Source organism: Rhinoraja longicauda, chromosome 18, assembly GCF_053455715.1.
Source record: "Rhinoraja longicauda isolate Sanriku21f chromosome 18, sRhiLon1.1, whole genome shotgun sequence".
In the NCBI taxonomy this organism is placed as follows: Eukaryota; Metazoa; Chordata; class Chondrichthyes; order Rajiformes; family Arhynchobatidae; genus Rhinoraja; species Rhinoraja longicauda.
The window spans coordinates 1,092,942-1,115,200 of NC_135970.1; the positions used below are offsets into that span (position 1 = coordinate 1,092,942).

Here is a 22,259-nt window from a genome sequence, read left to right on the forward strand (position 1 = left end):
GTTTGATCCTGACCTCGGGTGCTGTCTGTGTGGAGTTTGCATGTTCTCCCTGTGACCACGTGGGTTTGTAGGTTAATTGGCCTTGTGTAAATTGCCTCCAGTTTGTAGGAATGGGTGAGAAAGTGGATAACGTGGAACTCGTGTTAACGGGTGATCGATGGTCGGTGTGGACCGGGAGCATTTTGAACAGAACGTTAGAGGCTGCAGGGAGACCTGATAGAAGTGTATAACAATGATGAGGAACGTGGGTAGGGTCGGTGACAAAACCTCTCTCCCAGGATGGAAACAATCAAATACTCGTCGACCTTTATGTACTGAAAGTTTAAAGGAGATGTGAAGGGCAAGTTGTTTTTTAACTTAGCGGGTGATGGGTGCCTGGAACGCACTGCCAGAAGTGGTGGTGGAGGCAGATACGATAGTGGTATTTCAGAGATGGTTAGATAGGCAGATGGATGTGCAGGGAATGGATCACGTGCAGGCAGGTAAAAGTTGGTTTTGGCATCAGGCTTTGCACAGACATGGTGGGCTGAAGGGCCTTTCCCTGTGCTGTTCAGTTCAATCTTTAATTTTAAACCTTTTGTACATCTAAGCTCAATTTATAATTAAACAAAAATATGGCATGCAATTTATTTGTGTGGATTCGGATAATAGTATGTCGTTCGTCTGCAAGTATGGAGTTAAGGAAATGCTGTCTGTCAATTTGGATAATGTCAGGTTTCACACATTATGTCACTGGCCAATAATAGCAAGGCAGGAATGTGATGGTGATTTAATACAGTACCGAACGCTGGCCAGACTTTTGAGGTTTTCATGAGTTGCCGAAAGATTTTAGCTGTAATAGACCCGGACCTCATCTCCAGCAAACAAATGAGAACTTGCCGTTAAGATGTCCGCTTTCAGACTTAAGGATGTGACTAGGCCAAAGCATTTTTTAATGGAAGAGCAATGACTTTGATTAAGAATGTTAGTTCTCTGCCTGGGTTGTTGCAACAGCTTTGAACATATTTGAACATAATATTACTTGTTATTCATTGTAGATGCATCCCAGGAATGTGTGATGAATAATGCTTTAGGATTAATACAATGAGGAGCATACGAACTGCCTTTGAGATGTTTCTCATGATTTTTATGTCATAAGAAACAGTTGAATAACAGAGACAAGGAACTGCAGATGCTGGAGTCTTGGGTAGAACACAAAGTGCTGGAGTAACTCTGGGTCCTCATCTGTGGAGGACTTGCCCACCGAATCCACACTCACCCGTTCACACGAGCTCCATGTTATCCCACTTTCTCACCCACACCCAACACACTCGGAGCAATTTACAGACGGCCAATTGACCTACAAACCTGCACATCTTTGGGATGTGGGAAGAAACCGGAGCACCCGGAGAAAACCCACGTGGTCACAGGGAGAACGTGCAAACACCACACAGACAGGGCCCGAGGTCAGGATGGAACCTGGCTCTCTGGCTCAGTGATGCAGCAGCTCTACCTGCTGCGCTGCTGTGCCATGTGTAGAATCTGTGTTGTAGGAACATGCAGTCGGCAGCAAGAAGCCAGGCTAGTGGGCAATGCCAACATCTCAACTGCTACTTTAATTTCATTCAATCACATTGAGTTTCACAATGAGTCGCGTTTCTGTTCTGACGTTTGCAACCTTTGGCCGGATGATGCACTTTTTGGAGTCGTGGTCAGACGGATTCACAACAATAAATGTTAACACCAATCTCATACTGCCGTAATATGAGGTGCGCAGACTGCCTGAAGGGATAAAAGTGCAAGCAGATCGATGAATGATGAAGATTGTTTGCTGATGAATGTCAGGGCCTTTATGTAAAACAACCAGAAGCAGTACAGCATGTCATGGATACGATGAATACGGACATGCATTCTGATGATGTGAACACAACTCACGCCTCATACCCAGGCCTGTAGTGATAGGAATTGGAAGGACACAAAATGCTGGAGACAGGCAATATCTTTGGAGAAAATGGATAGGTGACATTTCAGGTTGGCACCCTTCTTCAGACCTGAAACATCACCTATCCATATTCTCCAAAGATGCTGGCTGACCAGCTGAGTTACTCCAGCACTTTGTGTCCTTTTATGTAAACCAGTATCTGCAGTTCCTTGTTTCTACAGAGAAGGGATTTGGACTCGCAGTGAACCGGCACAGATCTACTTGCACTTTATTCTGTTGTAAAACAGTTCTAATTTGTTTCATTGGGTTGTTTAAATTAATACTGACTAGCTAATTAATTTATTGCATCGTATGGGAGGCGCATTCCCAATCTCATTGTCCCCCTGTACAATGACAATAAAGATATATTGTATGGTATTGGATTACCTCCTGCAACACTTCTACTCAAAACTGTTGATTCTGGATTGTTCTGCAGATGATGCGTTCTGTGATCTTTAGTCACTCACAGCATGAGTTTCTGTTCTTGTGCAGAGAGTGAGGTTTCTGTCTGTCTCCTCGACCTGCAGTGGCGTGGCCATGTTACTGGTCATTTAATATTCAGTCTTGCACCCTTATGCCCATTCAAATCCTCCTTTAATCTCAATTCACTAATTCTCCCTTGAGCTACTTTATCTACACAAATCACTGAGTCTGTATCAGCCTTCAAATCCACTGAAACACTTGACTTTTTAAACCTAATTAATGGATAGTTCAAGATTCAATTTATTGTCCCATGTACCAATTAAGGTACAGTGAAATTTGAGTTACCATACAGCCATACTAAGTGAAAAGCAATAAGACACACAGCCACATATAGTAAAATTTAACATAAACATCCACCACAGCGGATTCCACATCCCTTGCTGTGATGGTTCAATCATCTTCCTCTTTGTTCACCTGCGGTCGGGGCTGTTGAACCATCCACAGTCACCGCTGCCGACTGTCCGAGGCTCTTGTGTCGGGACAGTTGAAACACACTCTGCGGCATGGAGCTCCCGAGTCGGCCTCTTCTAACCGATGTTAATGTCCACAGGCCCCACGGTTGGAGAGCTCTGGAGGAACTCAGTGGGTCAGGCAGTATGTCACATTCATAGAGCATGGAAACGGGTCCTTTGACCCAACTCGCCCACGCCGACCAAAAAGCTCCTTCCAAGCTCGTCTCATTTGCCTGCATTTGGCCCATATCCCTCTAAACTTTTCCTATCCATGTACCAGTCCAAGTGGTTTCCAAATGCTGTTGTAGTACCTACGTCTCCGTTCTCCGGCAGCTCATTACATATACCCACCGCAAGTATCTGGAGGGAAAGGACTGATGACGTCACGGGTTGAGACCCTTCTTCTGAAGAAGTGGCCTGATTTTGAAATGGTGCCATTCGGATGAAAATGTCCCAACCCGAAACACCATCTTTCTATTTCCCCCCCTCAGAAGCTGAGTTCTTCCAGCACTTTGTTTTGCTCATGTTTCCGGCGTCTGCAGTTCCTGTGTCTCCAGCAGGCAGCTGTATTTATTATTTTTGTTTGATTTGCCAACCAAGAATTAAAGACTTTACTCACTCAAGTTGTGGTACTAATAGATATCTTTTTAAAATTCATCTAACTTCAATCCTCAATCAGATTTCAGTCACTCTTACCAGAATGCTGCTATATCTCTTGGGTTTATTGTGTAACAAGATACAGTGAAAAGCTTTGTTCTGGATGCTATCCAAGCGGATCAGATAACAATACACAAAAACACAATCAAGTGAAACTCAAGTACAATAGGTAGAGCAAAGGGGAAGATACAGAGTGCAGAATATACTTCTCAGCATTGTAGCGCATCAGTTCCACAGACAAAGTCCAATGTCCACAATGGGGTAGAGGTGAATCGGACAGTACCCCAGCTTATGGAAGGGCCGTTCAGATGCCTGATAACAGAGGGGGAGTAGCTGTTCCCAAGTTAGTGGTGCGTGCTTTCAAGATTCTGGATTTTGAGCTGGAGATTTTCATGGGAGGTTTTTTCAATTGAATAGACTTTCCTTTTTTAAAATAAAATTATCGTGGGGAATATTCACCCAGATATTGTGAGATTATTTAAAATCAATCCAGAGCATTTGGGCACCGTATCTGAGGAAGGATGTGCTGGCTCTGGAGAGGTTCCAGAGGAGGTTTACAAGAATAATCCCAGGAATGAGTGGGTTAACCTATGATGAGCGTTTGTCGGCCCTGGGCCTGTACTCGCTGGAGTTTAGAAGAATGTGGGGGGACCTCATTGAAATATACTGAATAGACAATAGACAATAGACAATAGACAATAGGTGCAGGAGTAGGCCATTCAGCCCTTCGAGCCAGCACCGCCATTCAATGCGATCATGGCTGATCACTATCAATCAGTACCCCGTTCCTGCCTTCTCCCCATACCCCCTCACTCCGCTATCCTTAAGAGCTCTATCCAGCTCTCTCTTGAAAGCATCCAACGAACTGGCCTCCACTGCCTTCTGAGGCAGAGAATTCCACACCTTCACCACCCTCTGACTGAAAAAGTTCTTCCTCATCTCCGTTCTAAATGGCCTACCCCTTATTCTCAAACTGTGGCCCCTTGTTCTGGACTCCCCCAACATTGGGAACATGTTATCTGCCTCTAATGTGTCCAATCCCCTAATTATCTTATATGTTTCAATAAGATCCCCCCTCATCCTTCTAAATTCCAGTGTATACAAGCCCAATCGCTCCAGCCTTTCAACATACGACAGTCCCGCCATTCCGGGAATTAATCTAGTGAACCTACGCTGCACGCCCTCCATAGCAAGAATATCCTTCCTCAAATTTGGAGACCAAAACTGCACACAGTACTCCAGGTGCGGTCTCACCAGGGCCCGGTACAACTGTAGAAGGACCTCTTTGCTCCTATACTCAACTCCTCTTGTTACGAAGGCCAACATTCCATTGGCTTTCTTCACTGCCTGCTGAACCTGCATGCTTCCTTTCATTGACTGATGCACTAGGACACCCAGATCTCGTTGAACTCCCCCTCCTCCTAACTTGACACCATTCAGATAATAATCTGCCTTTCTATTCTTACTTCCAAAGTGAATAACCTCACACTTATCTACATTAAACTGCATCTGCCATGTATCCGCCCACTCACACAACCTGTCCAGGTCACCCTGCAGCCTTATTGCATCTTCCTCACAATTCACACTACCCCCCAACTTAGTATCATCTGCAAATTTGCTAATGGTACTTTTAATCCCTTCGTCTAAGTCATTAATGTATATCGTAAATAGCTGGGGTCCCAGCACCGAACCTTGCGGTACCCCACTGGTCACTGCCTGCCATTCCGAAAGGGACCCATTTATCCCCACTCTTTGCTTTCTGTCTGTTAACCAATTTTCTATCCATGTCAGTACCCTACCCCCAATACCATGTGCCCTAATTTTGCCCACTAATCTCCTATGTGGGACCTTGTCGAAGGCTTTCTGAAAGTCGAGGTACACCACATCCACTGACTCTCCCTTGTCAATTTTCCTAGTTACATCCTCAAAAAATTCCAGTAGATTTGTCAAGCATGATTTCCCCTTCGTAAATCCATGCTGACTCGGAACGATCCCGTTACTGCTATCCAAATGCTCAGCAATTTCGTCTTTTATAATTGACTCCAGCATTTTCCCCACCACTGATGTCAGACTAACTGGTCTATAATTACCCGTTTTCTCTCTCCCTCCTTTCTTAAAAAGTGGGATAACATTTGCTATTCTCCAATCCACAGGAACTGATCCTGAATCTATAGAACATTGAAAAATGATCTCCAATGCTTCCACTATTTCTAGAGCCACCTCCTTAAGTACTCTGGGATGCAGACCATCAGGCCCTGGGGATTTATCAGCCTTCAGTCCCATCAGTCTACCCAAAACCATTTCCTGCCTAATGTGGATTTCCTTCAGTTCCTCCATCACCCTAGGTTCTCCAGCCCCTAGAACATTTGGGAGATTGTGTGTATCTTCCTCAGTGAAGACAGATCCAAAGTAACGGTTTAACTCGTCTGCCATTTCTTTGTTCCCCATAATAAATTCCCCTGCTTCTGTCTTCAAGGGACCCACATTTGCCTTGACTATTTTTTTCCTCTTCACGTACCTAAAAAAACTTTTGCTATCCTCCTTTATATTATTGGCTAGTTTACCCTCGTACCTCATCTTTTCTCCTCGTATTGCCTTTTTAGTTAACTTTTGTTGCTCTTTAAAAGAGTCCCAATCCTCTGTCTTCCCACTCTTCTTTGCTATGTTATACTTCCTCTCCTTAATTTTTATGCTGTCCCTGACTTCCCTTGTCAGCCACAGGTGTCTCTTACTCCCCTTAGAGTTTTTCCACCTCTTTGGAATAAATTGATCCTGCAACCTCTGCATTATTCCCAGGAATACCTGCCATTGCTGTTCTACCGTCTTCCCTGCTAGGGCCTCCTTCCAATCAATTTTGGCCAGCTCCCGCCTCATGCCTCTGTAATCCCCTTTGCTATACTGTAATACCGACACTTCCGATTTTCCCTTCTGCCTTTCCATTTGCAGAGTAAAACTTATCATGTGAAAGGCTTGGACAGAGTGGATGTGGTGAGGATGTTTCCCCTAGTGAGAGAGTTTAGGACTGAAGGTCATAGCCTCAGAATTAAAGGACGTTCTTTTAGGAAGGATATATAGGGTGCAAGTTGCAGCAGGAGTTAAAATTGCCATGTAACAAATATAATGCCACTGTGGTTATGGGAGATTTCAATAGGCAAGTTGACTGGGAAAATCAGGTTGGATCTGGACCCCAAGAAAGGGAGATTGTAGAGTGCCTCCGAGATGGATTCTTAGAGTGGCTTGTACCGGAGCCTACCAGAGAAAAGGCAATTCTGGATTTGATCTAGTTTTAATCTGTAATTTGAGAGGGGGAAGGTCAAACCAGGAATGTCAGTGTTGCAGTTGAACAAAGGGGACTATGAAGGCATGATAGAGGGGTTGGCCAAGGTAGACTCGAAAAGGATCCTAGCAGGAACGACGGTGGAACAGCAAAGGCAGGAATTTCTGGGCTTAATCCAGAAGATGCAGGATCATTTCATTCCAAAGAGGAAGAAAGATTCGAAGGGGAGTAAGAGGCAACTGTGGCTGACGAGGGAAGTTAGAGATGGAATAGAACTAAAAGAAAAGATGTATAACCGAGCAAAGAGTAGTGGGAAGCCAGAGGACTGGGCAACTTTCAAAGGACAACAGAAGATGGCAAAAAGGGCAATATGGGCTGAAAAGATGAGGTACGAAGCGAAGCTGGCCAAGAATATAAAAAAGGACAGTGAAAGCTTCTTTAGGTATGTTAAGAGAAATAGATTAATAAAGACAAATATGGGCCCTTGAAGGCAGAAACAGGTGAAATTATTATTGGTAACAAGGAAATGGCAGAAGAGTTGAACAGGTACTTCGGATCTGTCTTCAGAAGACACGAACAATATCCCAGAAGTACTAGGAGACAGAGGAACTGAAAGAAATTTGCATTAGGCAAGAAATAGTATTGGGTAGACTGATGGGACTGAAGGATGATAAATCCCCTGGGCCTGATGGTCTGCATCCCAGGGTACTCAAGGAGGTGGCTCAAGAAATCGTCCACACATTGGTGATCATTTTCCAATGTTCAATAGATTCAGGATCAGTTCCTGTGGATTGGAGGATAGCTAATGTTATCCTACTTTTCAAGAAAGGAGCGAGAGAGAAAACGGGAAATTACAGACCAGTTAACCTGACATCGGTGGTGGGGAAGATGCTGGAGTCAATTATTATAGAGGTGATAACGGCACATTTGGATAGCGGTAAAAGGATAAGTCCAAGTCAGCATGGATTTATGAAAGGGAAATCATGCTTGACTAATCTGGAATTTTTTTGAGGATGTGACAAGTAAAATGGATGAAGGTGAGCCAGCGGATGTAGTGTATCTAGACCTTCAGAAAGCCTTTGGAAGGTCCCACACGGGAGATTGGAGACTAAAATTAGAGCACATGGTATTGGGGGTAGGGTGTTGACATGGATAGAGAATTGGTTGGCAGACGGGAAGCAAAGAGTAGGAGTAAACGGGTCTTTTTCAGAATGGCAGGCAGTGGCGAGTGGAGTGCCGCAAGGCTCGGTGTTGGGGCCGCAACTATTTACAATATACATTAATGATTTGGATGATGGAATTAGAAGTAACACTAGCAAGTTTGCGGATGACACAAAGCTGGGTGGCAGTGTGAATTGCGAAGAGGATGTTAGGAGGCAGATTATTAAATCAGTGGTGTCAGATTAGGAAAAGGGGAAGTGCAACGAGACCTCGGTGTCCTTGTACACCAGTCACTGAAAGTAAGCGTGCAGGTACAGCAGGCTGTGAAGAAAGCTAATGGAATGTTGGCTTTCATAACGGGAGGATTTGAGTACAGGAGCAAAGAGGTCCTTCTGTAGTTGTGTAGGGTCCTGGTGAGACCACATCTGGAGTATTGTGTGCAGTTTTGGTCTCCTAATTTGAGGAAGGACGTCCTTGCTATTGAGAGAGTGCAGCATAGGTTCATAAGGTTGGAGGGACTGTCATATGAGGAAAGATTGGAAAGACTGGGCTTGTATTCACTGGAGGATGAGAGGGGATCTTATAGAGACGTATAAAAATATAAAAGGACTAGACAAGCTAGATGCAGGAAAAGTGTTCCCAATGTTGGGGGAGTCCAAAACCAGGGGACACAGTCTAAGAATAAAGGGGAGGCCATTTAAAACTGAGGTGAGATGAAAAATTTTCACCCAGAGAGTTGTGAATTTGTGGAATTCTCTGCCACAGAGGACAGTGGAGGCCAATTCACTGGATGAATTTAAAAGATAGTTAGATAGAGCTCTCGGGGCTAGTGGTATCAAGGGATATGGGGAGAAGGAAGAAGGGTTACTGATTGTGGGTGATCAGCCTTATCACAATGAATGGCGGTGCTGGCTCGAAGGGCCAAATGGCCTCCTCCTGCACCTATTTTCTATGTTTCTATGAGATGAGGAGAAATTTCTTTAGTCGGAGGGTGGTGTATCAGTGGAATTCTTTGCCACAGAAGGCTGTGGAGGCCAAGTCAACGGATATTTTTAAGGCAGAGATATATTCTTGATTAGTTCAGATATCAAAGGTTATGGGGAGAAGGCAGGAGAATGGGGTTAGGAGGGAAAGATAGATCAGCCATGATTGAATGGTGGAGTAGACATGATGGGCCGAATGGCTTAATTCTGCTCCTATCCCTTATGACCTGAGGAGTATGCACTGCCAGCTGGTGGAGTTATCTTGGATTGATCATGTGATACAGAACACCACCAATTTTCCGGGCACTGATGGTTCGGCACCGCCTTAAAACCGGACAAAATTACAAAAGCTAATCCCCCTGAAAATGTGGTGCCTCGGCCGGGTGAGGTGGCCGACCTCCACCTCATTGGGACTTCCGCGGTCGATCGGTGGGTCGAATTGTCCTCCTGCGGCTGGGGCTCTGGAACCCCGGCCCGGTCAGAGCCGGTAGATCCGTTCCCACAGCCCAACTTTACGGGCCGGTGTCTCGGCCCCTTGGTGCCCGGGGCAGACCGTCATGTACCGTTGGACTCCTCTCGGATGCCGTCACCTCTGTTGTTCCGGCAACGCGGATAATCCAGCTCTGGAACCAAGAGTGTGGGAAAATCAATGGTGGACCTATAGCACTAATAAATGTATTTACATAAGCTGTGATACAAATGACTCGTATGTCCTAGTTAGTTTATTGTCACGTGTACCGAGGTACAGTGAAAAGCACTTTTGTTTCTGCTTCAGAGTAAGTGTAAAGCTGTGTGTCACGGTGGCACAGCAGTAGAGTTGCTGCCTTACTGTGCTTTGAGCACCAGAGACCCAGTTTCAATCCCAACTACAGGTGCTGTCTGCACGGAGTTTGTACGTTCTCCCCGTGACCGCGTGGGTTTTCTTTGCAATCTTAGTTTTCCTCCCACACTCCAAAGACGTACAGCTTTGTAGGTCAATTGGCTTGGTGTAAAGGTAAATTGTCCCTGGTGTGTGTATGGTGTTAATGTGCGGGGATCGCTGGTCGGTACGGACTTGGTGGGCCAAAAGTCTGGTTTCTGTGCTGTATCTCTAATCTAAACGAAGCTGAACTAACCATGATTTTTCTTGTTGCAGTGAGCTCTCACGTGGAGCTGATCATAATGCAGGCGCTGTGCTGGGCGCACGATGACCTGAACAAGGTCGACATTGGCAGCTACATCTTAAAGGTCTGTGGGCAGGAGGAGGTCTTACTGAAGTAAGTTCTGTCTCATTGCTATCAGTGTGAAACATCTGATTATGAAATAACTATGTTGCATCAGAAGAAAAATAATTTGTCCCATGTGCTTTATTTGAACGTTTATTTGAACATTTTGTCTTGTTATTATTTGTGGATTGGGCAGAGGATGTGGCATGTGGCTTTCACTCCACGCGTTTAACAGAGCTGTCTGCAAACAAGGAACTGCAGGTGCTAGTCTATGAAAAAGGACACAAAGTGCTGGAGTGACTCAGCGGGTCTGGCAACATCTCTGGAGAATGTGGACATGTGACATTTCAGGTCGGGACCCTTCTGCAGTCTGAACAACTTCTCTTGGCTCTTGCTGAGAGTCTGAGGAAGTGTCCCGACCCAAAGCGTCGCCTATCCATGGTTCATAAACCTTTCATGTTCATTTTCTTTTTCAATTTCTTTAACTTTGAAATTGGTCTTGAAGTTAAATGATCTCTGTGTGGCTTAAAATTACTGTTGATTATACTTACTTGACTTTATTGTCACATGTGTCTAGGCACAGTGAGAGTCTGCTGCATACCCCATGTACACAAATAGCCACCTATGGTGCTAACAAAGTTACAAAGCACTTTCGTTCTCTCCCCTTTCCCTCCCTTTGGTTCTCCCACCCTCCCCAATTGTCCATTGTTCTTCCCCCCCCCTCACGGCCGTCCCCCCACACCGGGTCCTCCATTGTTCTTCCCCCCCACGGCCGTCCCCCCTAGCCAGTTCCTCCATTGTTCTTCCCCCCCCCCCCTCACGGCCGTCCCACCTAGCCAGTTCCTCCATTGTTCTCCCCCCCCCCCTCACGGCCGTCCCCCCTCGCCAGGTCCACCATTGCTCTTCCCCTCCATGTGTAGCGAGGAACTGCAGATGCTGGCTAATACTGAAGATATAAACAAAAAGCTGGAGTAACTCAGCGGGACAGGCAGCATCTCTGGAGAGAAGGAATGGGTGCCGTTTCGGGATTGATGGAATGGGCACCCATTCTGTCAATCCAGACATGCTGCCTGTCCCGCTGAATTACTCCAGCATTTTGTGTCTAACTTGGATTTGTGTAATGTCTATCTCAAAGTTATTTATTGCCAAAGTTATACTTTATTTTTTGGGAATATTGTCATGTAAGGCATGTGACAGGTGTTCATTCACAGGAAGCTATGTGATAAAGTTTGAAGAAGGGTCCCAACCCGATGCATCACCTATCCATGTTCTCCAGAGATGCCTCCTGACCCGCTGAGTTACTCCAGCACTCTGTGAAACGTCACCTATCCATGTTCCCCAGAGATGCCTTCTGACCCGCTGAGTTACTCCAGCACTTTGCGACTAGCTATGTGATAAAGACTTGGTCGTCTGTTTTTCAGAGCTGCAATATTGAATTATTTCTTATTTATTCATTGGAGCACATGAGGGGTGATCTTATGGAGTTGTATAAAACCATGAGGGGAATGAATAAGGTGAATGCAGTGTCTTTTACCCAAGGTAGGGGAATCAAGAACCAGAGGACATGGGGTTAAGGTGAGATGGGGAAGGTTTAATAGGAACCTGAGGGGCAATGTTTTCACACAGAGGGTGGTGGGTATATGGAATGAGCTGCCAGAGGAGGTAGTTGAGACCGGCACGATAAAAGCAAGTAAAAGACATTTGAACAGGTACATGAATAGTTTTAGTTTAGTTTTGAGATACAGCGCGGAAACAGGCCCTTCCGGCCCACTGAGTCCATGAAGACCAGCGATCCCCACACATTAACACTATCCTACACCCACTGGGGACAAGTTTTACATTTACCAAACCAATTAACCTACAAACCTGTACATCTTTGGAGTGTGGGAGGAAACCGAAGATCTTGGAGAAAACCCATGCGGGTCACGGGGAGAACGTACAAACTCCGTACTGACAGCACCCGTGGTCGAGATCGAACCCGGGTTTCTGGCGCTATATTCACTGTAAGGCAGCAACTCTACCGCCCTTATGGAATAGGAACGGTTCAGAGAGATATGGGCCAAATAGAACTGGTATAGAAGGGGCATTGACAGGGCGAATGCAGTCTTTTAACCAGTCTTTAACTGCAGATGCTGGATCACAAAAAAGGACACAAAGCGCAGGAGTAACTCAGCAGGTCAGGCCACAAATCTGGGGAAGATGGATGGGTGACGTTTCGTGTCGGGACACTTCAGATTCATTTGCAGTGGTTCATGAAGTAATTGTTTGAGGGGACATCTTTTAAGGTCTCCAGCATGGGTTCTTCTTTAAAACAAAGTTTATGTAATTTGAAATGTCTGACGTGCCTTTGCATCTCTTGCAGTAATCATTGCCTGGGAAGTCATGAATACATTCAGAATTGCCGGAAGTGTGACACGGAGATCAAGCTGCAGCTTCTGAGCCATAGTACAATCTGTCGGACTCTGGCCCGCACTGTAAGCTCCATTCATTGAATGACATTTTTATTTCAGTGCATCATCCCTTATCATTTGCAGGCAATAAAGACGCTACATTGAAAGTAGCTTAAGCATATTTTATAATTTTAAACTAAACAGAGCCTAGCACAAAATTGGTTTCATGTCATGAATTGGTGGCTACAAGTGTGTTTTGGTTGATTGAAAGATGTAGCATGGGAACAGGCTCTACGATCATCGAGTCCACGCTGACCATCGATCTCCTGTTCACACGCGCCCTATGCTATCCCACTTTCTCATCCACTCCCTGCACACTAAGTGCAAATTACAGAAGGCCGATCAACCTACAAACCCACGCACTATGTGGGAGGAAACCGGAGCACCCGGAGGAAACCCATGGAGTCACACTGAGAACATGCGAACTCCAGGCGGACAGTACCCGGGGTCAGGGTGGAACCTGGATCTCTGTGGCTGTGAGGGAATAGCTCGACTAGATGTGCCACTGCCCCACACACTAGATTGGATAAGAAAAATCTAGAAGGATATGGCCCAAACATGGGCTGGTGGGACTAGTGTAGATGGGGCATCATGAGCAGGTTTGGTCGAAGGGCCTATTTCCTTGCTCCATGACTCAACCTCTGCAGAAGAACCAACTGGGGAACTGCTGGTGAGTGGACGAGTGTAAACGTCACAGTGTGCTGTTACACTACATCTGAACTCACAGTTCCTGATCTGCACTTTGTCCTTCAAGTGGTGAAGTATTTTATTGAGCAAGATTAGGGGAGTTCTTATTGAGATAACTTCTGAGGTCATGCAGATTGATTGTTAAACAGGTTTTAAAATTGACTTGGAATTCAGTGGGGCTTTATTTGGTCATTTTTTTTGGCAGAATGAATCAATTAGTCTGACAGAAGAAGACACAAACTGTTAGAGTAATTCAGTGGGTCAGGCAGCATCTCTGGAGACCATGGATTGGTGACGTTTCTGGTCAGGACCCTTCTTCAAAAAAGGATCCTGACCTGAAGTGACCCTTCCCAAACATCACCTCTCTGAATTCTCCAGAGATGCTCCCTGACCTGTTGAGTTACTCCAGTACTTTGTGTCTTTTTTAAACCAGCATCTTATTTCTCCAATTAGTCCAAGTGTTTCTGGAGTGCTGGCTACTGATTGTAGGCTCCAGCGATTCAATTTGGCATTTGCTGACTTGGAATTAAGGTGGCGCATCTGGTAGAGCTGCTGCCTCACAGAGCCAGGGTCCCAGGTTCAATCCTGACCTCGGGTGCTGCCTATGTGTGGAGTTTGGAGAAACACAAACCGCATGTGTTTCCTCCAGGTGCTCCGGTTTCCTCCCACATCCCAATGATGTGTGGGTTTGTGGGTTAATTGGTCCTCTGTAAATTGCCCCTAGTGTGTCGTGAGTGGATGACTCAAAACTAGTGTGAACGGGTGATCGATGGTTGGTTTGGGCTGAAGGGCCCGTTTCCAGGTTGCATCTTTAAAACTATACAAATAATGAAAACGACTTGCAGTAATGCCGCAAATCCTGTAGACTGCTCCACAATGCAGTTGTTCTAATACAATTGTGTAATATAGTTTATTTTATTTGAGAACCTTCCATAAACTTACCAGAAATCACACACGGAAGGAATAGCTCTCAATCTTTCTGTAGGTTTTTAGAAATAATTATGATATTAGACGCTTATTTTTAGTTTAAGAGTCACATCAAACTTGAATTATTGTTGCCTCAGACCAGATGTACCGAGTATACCAACTTGATCATGACATTTAAATTCAGCACAGTGGCGTAGCGGTAGATTTGCTGCCTTACAGCGCCAGAGACCGTGCCTTTGGTGCTGTCTGCACAGAGTTTGCATGTTCTCCCTGTGACCACGTAGGTTTCCTTTCACATTCCAAAGGTGTGCAGGTTTGTAGGTTAATTGGCTTCCACAAATTGCCCCTCGTGTGAAGGATAGAACCAGTGTACAGGGTGATCGCTGGTTGGCATGGACTCGGTGGGCTGAAGGGCCTGCTTGTACGTTCATCGCCAAAACTAAACTAAATTCAATTCAAAGCACACACCTAGTTCTAAACATACATCAGGACAGTTGCATTGAGCCATTGTTGGTGTCATTGGAAGTAGCATGTAGTTACATATATCTGTGCCATAAACAGGCGGAAGATGATGACGAGCTGCCTACAGACTTCACAAAGTATCTCTCTCAGCTGGAAAAACCCTTCAAAGAAATCACAACCAGGTACAACGTCCAATTACCTATTTCACAATTGAACAGCATTTTCTCAAACGTTTCCTTTATAACTATGTCTCTGTATGTTGTTTGCATAGGCAACATCTTATTGAACTTCTGGAAGTCTATCATAAGCGGGAGAAGGCAGTCCTTCAGAAAGAGGTAAATTACTACTGGAATACTAAGTATGTACCATAACACCAGGATAAGCGCTCAAGCAAGAAAACCAATCCCAAAGTCAAAGTAGTATCCAAACTGATTATGCACACTTATGCAAAAGGACAAAAACAAACTCCATATTCAGTAACAAGCTATCTACATGTCAATAAGCACATAAAAACTAATGGTGTGGATGCCAGTTTTCATTGGGGTTATCAAGTGGCACGTCTCTTCACTGGTGTTCCGTTGAATTAGGCCACAACATCTCGGGAAGGCTCAACATTTGCTTCTGGTGTCCTCTGCACCTGCTCTCACCACCTCGCCTACCAGCTAGACTGCATAACACGCAACAAAAAAGTGTTCACTCTACCTTGGTACCCGTGACAATAAACTAAACGGAACCAATTTTGTAGCCAGCTCTCACTGACAATTAGTCCTGAATGTAAAGATTTATATTTTCTTGATGGCAACTTGTCAAGCATTGGTTGGGGGAGTCGATTGATGCATAAGTGGTTTGGAAAGAAGCACGATCCCAAGCAACAAGAGAGATTGGTATCTATATTCTGTCCTGCCTTACAAGTCAATTCATAGTCATACAGTGGAAACAGGCCCATTTGTCCAACTTACCCTCACTGATCAACATGTCCCGTCTACACCAGTCCCACCTGCCTGCGTTTGGCCCATAATCTACCCTATCTATGTGCCTGTTCAATTATCTGTTAAATGTTTTGATGTTATTGTGCAAATAACAGGTAGTTTAGTTTAGAGATTCAGCATGGAACAGGCCCTTCAGCCCATCCTGCCATCCACGACCATATTATCCCACTTTCACATCTACCCCCGACACACCAGAAGCCAGTTAACCCAGGACTAATTACTAAGTGTTCTGATGTTACAAACCCAGAATACCGGATACATTTGCTGAGCAGGTATCATCTGTTGAAAGAGAAAGGGACTTAATGTTTTGGGTCAGAGAATCTTCATGTGTACAAAGGCATGCACAATGAAAGGGAACCCGCAAGAATTTAGTATGAGCTGTTGTTATTAGCAACCCACTCTGTCCCTATCAGCCAAATTAAACAAGTCGCTTACATGGATAGAGTTAAAGAGCCTTTTTTGTAAAGAAAGCTGGCTGAGTTGAGCAGCAATGGTTCACCCTGTGTTAACACTTGCGTAAGGGACATTTTAATGCAGTTGGTTCTGTCCCAGCCTTTAAAATCCAAATGTGCGTTATTGTTATTGTGAAATAAAGTATGAACTTGGAGTTGCTAACATTTTCCTTCGTTCTTTTAGCAATAGTGGCATGTCACGTTGGCTTTCTCTGACGCTGTGTCATCTTTCACCAGGGTAAGCAGTACAAAATGGTGGAGCAAATCATCCAGTCTGTGAAGGACATTTGTAGTGCGTTGGATGGCACAGAGACCAAAGCTGTTACTGACGCCGTGAAGAAACTAAAACGGGTTGTTAATCTACCAAAAAGTAAGACCATGGAGGTAAGATCACCACCACTTTGCGTGAACAACTAACCAACACTCTTTGCTGAAAAGCAGCACACTTCCCCCATGCCAGTTTAGTTTAGTTGAGATACAGTATGGAAACAGGCCCTTCAGCCGACTGAGTCCACACCGACCATCCATGGTCCACAGTGTACAGAAAAATGCTCTCACGTTCAGTGCAAGATAAAGTCCAAGGTCTCCAATGAATTCACCCAAGTTCTACGTTTCCCACTGTTTCATCCACTCCCTAAGCACAAGGGGCAATTTACAGAGGACCAATTAATCTACAAACCCGCACGTCTTTGGGATGTGGGAGGAAACAGGGCACCAGTCACGGGGAGAACGTGCAAACTTCACACGGGCAGCACCCGAGATCAGGATTGATCCTGGGTCTTTGGCGCTGTGAGGCAGTGCCTCTATCCACTGCACCATAGGCTCAATAGCACAATCCCTGGCAGTTGAAACTATTTGAAGATTCCTGCTGGCATTTTGTGAGTCAATTGGCTCTGTTTCTTTTCTAATATCTTGGAATATAGTAATGTGACTTGCGCAGGCCTTCACTAGACTAGTGCTCACACAGTGCACGAACCCACCATACACTCCCCTGTCGTCTAGCGCTCCTTGGACACGGGTACGGATGGGCAGCAAATCAACCCCAAGGACAACTGCAGATGCTGGTTTACTAAAAAAGACACAAAGTGCTGGAGTAACTCAGCAGGACGGGAACATGTATAGGTGAACATGAATTTTGGGTCGAAATGGGTCTGGTACTGTTCTACTATCAGTGGCGCGGAGGTAGAGTTGCTACCTCACAGCGCCAGAGACCGGGTTCAATCGTGACTGCAGGAGCTGTCTATATGAAGTTTGCACGTTCTCCTTGTGACCACAGGGTTTTCTCCCGACCCATAGAGTCCACGCCGTCTCTCAATCACGTGTTCACACTAGTTCTATGTTATCTTATTTCGACCCAAAATCCATGTTCACCTATACATATTAAAGCTCTGTAAATGACAAATAAAGCTCTGTATCCCACTTTCCCATGCACTCTCTACACACGAGGGGCAGGTAGCATCTGTGGAGGGAATCAACAGCGACGTATTAGGTCGGAACTGTTCTTCAGACTCTGAAGAAGAAGCCCTGTTTGTTGAAAGGACCCTGACTGTGAAGAAGGGTCTCGACCCAAAACTTCACCCATTCCTTCTTTCCAGAGATGCTGCCTGTCCCACTGAGTTGCCCCAGCATTTTGTGTCTGTCTTTATGGACAAGATGCTTAGTGCCTTACTCCATCGGTCCAGCACTTTGCGTTTTGTCAGCTGGTAAACCTGGATGTCCCATTCCCCTGACTTGTTGAGCAGCAATCGATGTGTATCGATCTATGTGCAGGAACTCAGATACAGCATTAGTCTAAAGCAATGAGTTGTTAACATTCATGAGCTGAAGCTTCACGCCAGCTGTGCCCAAGCTGGCAATGTGATCACGGGGGGATCACTTGATGCCTGGAGATAGTGGTGTTCTCAATGCTAGTATACATTGCATTTCCTGGAGACTGCCTATCCTCTTTCACAATCTAACCTCTGGTCCAGTATTATTGAATTGAATACATTTTCTTAGCCGAATATGTATACATACAAGGAATGTGCCTTGGTGCTTTGCAAGTAATAACGCAATCTACAGTAGACAATTAAAAATAAAACATAATTTAAACATGTGAAGAATGAAATAAAATACAAGAGCAAAAAAGGAAGGTACGGACTTTTGGTTGTTGAGTAGAGTTACTGCTCGTGTACAAAAGCTGTTTTTATGTCTGGCTGTGGCTGCTTTGACAGTCCGGAGTCGCCTTCCAGAGGGAAGTACTTCGAAGTGTTTGTGGCCAGGGTGAAAGGGGTCAGAGATGATCTTGCCCGCTCGCTTCCTGGCCAATGCAGTGTACAGTTCGTGAATGGAGGGAAGGTTGCAGCCAACAACCTTCTCAGCTGATCGAACGATGCGCTGCAGCCTCCGGATGTCGTGCTTGGTGGCTGAGCCAAACCAGACCATGATGGAGAAGGTGAGGACGGACTCAATGATAGCAGTATAGAATTGGACCATCATTGCCTGTGGCAGATGTGGATGTCAACTCATTTACATCGGCAAAACCAAGCGCAGGCTCGGCGATCGCTTCGCTGAACACCTGCGCTCGGTCCGCATTAACAAAACTGATCTCCCGGTGGCCGAGCACTTCAACTCCCCCTCCCATTCCCAGTCTGACCTCTCTGTCATGGGCCTCCTCCAGTGCCATAGTGAGGCCCACCGGAAATTGGAGGAACAGCACCTCATATTTCGCCTGGGCAGTTTGCAGCCCAGTGGTATGAACGTCGACTTCTCCAACTTTAGATAGTCCCTCTGTCCCTCCTTTCCCCTCCCCCTTCCCAGACCTCCCTCTATCTTCCTGTCTCCACCTATATTCTTCCTTTGTCCCGCCCCCCTGACATCAGTCTGAAGAAGGGTCTCGACCCGAAACGTCACCCATTCCTTCTCTCCCGAGATGCTGCCTGACCTGCTGAGTTACTCCAGCATTTTGTGAATAAATCGATTTGTACCAACATCTGCAGTTATTTTCTTATACATATTGCCTGTGGCAGATTGGGTTTCTTCAGTTGCCGCAGGAAGTACATCCCCTGTTGGGCCTTTTTACTGTGGAGTCGATGGTGGCCCCCCATTTAAGGTCCCTGGAGATGATGGTTGCAAGGAACTTAAATGACTCCACAGATGTGACTGTGGTGTTGTTGATGGTGAGTGGGGGGAGGGGAGGGGGATCTCTCCTAAAGCCTACAATTAGTTCCACTGTCTTCAGAGCATTGAACTCCAGGTTGTTGCGATGGTACCAGGACGCCAGCTGTGTCACTTCCCATCTGTAGGCAGATTCCTCCCCATCCTGGATCAGTCCAATCAGGGTAGTGTCATCCGCAAACATGAGGAGCTTGACAGAGGAGTCTGTAGAGGTGCAGTCGTTGGTGTAGAGAGAGTAAAGGAGAGGGGAGAGTACGCAGCCTTGTGGTGCTCCTATGCTGAGGGTCTGCAGGTCCGAGATGTGCTTTCCCAGCCTCACATGCTGCTTCCTGTCCGTCAGGAAGTTGATGATCCACTGACAGAGGGGTTCAGGCACAGTCAGCTGGGAGAGTTTGTAGTGTAGTAGCTCTGGCACAATGGCGTTAAATGCAGAGCTAAAGTCCACAAACAGAATCCTGGCATAGGTCCCCTTGTGGTCTAGGTGCTGGAGGATGAAGTGCAGGCCTAGGTTGACTGCATCATCCACTGATCTATTTGCCCTGTATGCAAACTGCAGGGGGTCCAGCAGGGGGTTTGTGATATTTTTCAGGTGGGTCAGCACGTCTTTCAAGGGTCTTCATGACTACAGAGGTCAGTGTGACAGGCCTGTTGTTATTAAGACCAGGGATCCTTGCCTTTTTGGGCAGGGGAACAATAGTGGAGACCTTGAAGCAGGCAGGGGCAGTGCATTAAATAGCAACGTGCATGCAGTTTGTGTGAAATAGTGTGGTTAGACCTTCCATCATTGCTTGTGCCGTAGAATATGGAGGATATCTTTATTCCAGTTTATTATCATTCTGAGGAAATCTTCCAAATACCTGATGAGAAGGAGAATGAATCCATTGGTCATTTCTGGAGAGCGCAGCTGACTAAAATTATCATCAATTTTTAATCAAATGTTAAATTTCAGGTTGCGAATCCTATTTTCCTCATGCAATTGAATTATGATAGAACATAGAGTGCTGCACTGAGCAGAGAATATAACACATAAACAGTACTGTGCTGAACATAGAACATTTAGTTTAGCTTTGACATACAGCGTGGAAACAAGACCTTTGGCCACCGAGTCAGCACTGACCAACGATCCCCTATACATTAGTTCTATCCTACACACTGGGGACAATTTTACCAAAGCCAATTAACCTGCAAACCTGTACGTCTTTGGAGTGTGGTTCTAGAGAAAACACACACGGTTACAGGGAGAACGTGCAAACTCCATACAGACAGCCCCCGTAGTCAGGGTCTCTGGTGCTGTGAAGCAGCAACTCTACCGCTGCACCACTGTGGTGTTGAACACTAAAACTGTACTGCACTGAACACAGAACAGTACAGCCTCCTCTGCCTGCACATGATCGATATCCCTCCATTCCCTCTGTCTAAACGCCTGTGGAATGGTGCACCACACCCATCGTATTCTTCCCGCATTCCCTTCAATTCCCCAGATTCAACCACTCGCTCACAACCTTGTGGCAACCTGTTGACCAATTAACCTCCCAACCCACATGGAGTTGGCGATACACCTCCCATTGTACTTTTAAATACAATACAATACAATACAATACAATATATCTTTATTGTCATTGTACCCAGGGGTACAACGAGATTGGGAATGCGCCTCCCATACGATGCAATAATTTAAGTAATTTAGACAACAGCAACCCAACGAAACAATTGTAACAGTTTTAGACAGGGTAAAGTGCAAGTTGATCTATGCGTTGTGACCATCCGGCTCAGCAAGACCGGTTCATAGCAGCTATGGCCCTGGGGATGAAGCTGTTCCTGAGTCTGGAGGTACGGGCGTAGAAGGCTTTGTATCGTCTGCCCGATGGAAATTGATTTGATATGAGAGTAATTTTATGATTTAACATTAAAAAGAAATAATAGGCTAACAGGATGTTATTTACCATGTGAAGAGAAATGTTTGTGTTTTATAAAGTTCCATATCTTGAGAGTTCCAATTCGCAACTAGCAAGAGAAGCCATTTGATGCAAACATTGGAAACCAATTGCAGTGTGTTCTTAACTACAGGTCAAATCGAAGGAGAGTGGAGATTCGCTAACGACTGCTAAGAATGGTAAGTCTTTTGCAGTGCAAAATGTCGGTTTGTTCCTCTATGTATTTAACAGTGTGGGTAATTCATTTTGTGCTAATTTGTTGATAGATACAGCATTGAAACAGGTGCACCAGTCCACGCCGACCATCGACTAGTTCTATGTTATCCCACTTTCACATCCACTCCCTACACACTGGGGGCAATTTACAGAGGGCCGATTAACTACAAACCCGCACGTCTTTGGGATGTGGGAAGAAGCCGGAGCACCCGGAGGAAACCCATGCGGTCACAGAGAGAACGTGCAAACTCCGCACACACACAGACAGACAGCGCCCGAGGTCCAGACGGAACACCTGTCTTTGGCGCTGTGAGGCAGTTGCTGGGCTACTGTGCCATCTAATTTTGATGCTGTGCTTTTGGGAAATATCGTGATTTCTTTACCCCCACCCGGCCATCCTTTCACCAAATAAATGCATGCAGTGGTGTACATTGGGACCTTCACGTTATCTTGATCTGCATGGAGTTTGTACCTTCTCCGCGTGACCGCGTGGGTTTCCAGGTGCTTCAGTTTCCTCCCCCACTCCAAAGATGTCCAGGTTTATGGGTGAATTGGCTTCAGTAAAAATTGCAGATTATCCGTAATGTTTAGGATAATGTTAGTGTAGATTGCTGGTCGGTGTGGACTCGGTTGGCCGAAGGACCTGTTTCTGCGCTGTTTCTCCAGACAGAACTAAACTATGCCATCTAAATATAATGCCAATTAATTTATAGCATGTTGGCAGGAAAATTCTCCACACCCAGAAATACAGGTTCCTGACATCTTAGCTCTAACTGACACCTTAACTGTAAACCTGGCAAAAGGCTCA

At 45.6% G+C, this 22,259-nt stretch overlaps 1 protein-coding gene across 3 annotated transcripts in view; it reads left to right on the forward strand.

The window, feature by feature from the left end:
- Positions 1-22,259, forward strand: part of pik3c2a (phosphatidylinositol-4-phosphate 3-kinase, catalytic subunit type 2 alpha) — a 141,429-nt gene that overhangs the window by 54,506 nt on the left and 64,664 nt on the right. For all 3 annotated transcript variants that reach the window (XM_078414953.1, XM_078414954.1, XM_078414955.1), the window contains exons 6-11: positions 10,109-10,229; positions 12,541-12,652; positions 14,804-14,886; positions 14,976-15,039; positions 16,383-16,529; positions 21,369-21,414. In XM_078414953.1, the coding sequence (XP_078271079.1) occupies positions 10,109-10,229; positions 12,541-12,652; positions 14,804-14,886; positions 14,976-15,039; positions 16,383-16,529; positions 21,369-21,414 (573 nt within the window). The remainder of the gene's footprint in view (positions 1-10,108; positions 10,230-12,540; positions 12,653-14,803; positions 14,887-14,975; positions 15,040-16,382; positions 16,530-21,368; positions 21,415-22,259) is intronic.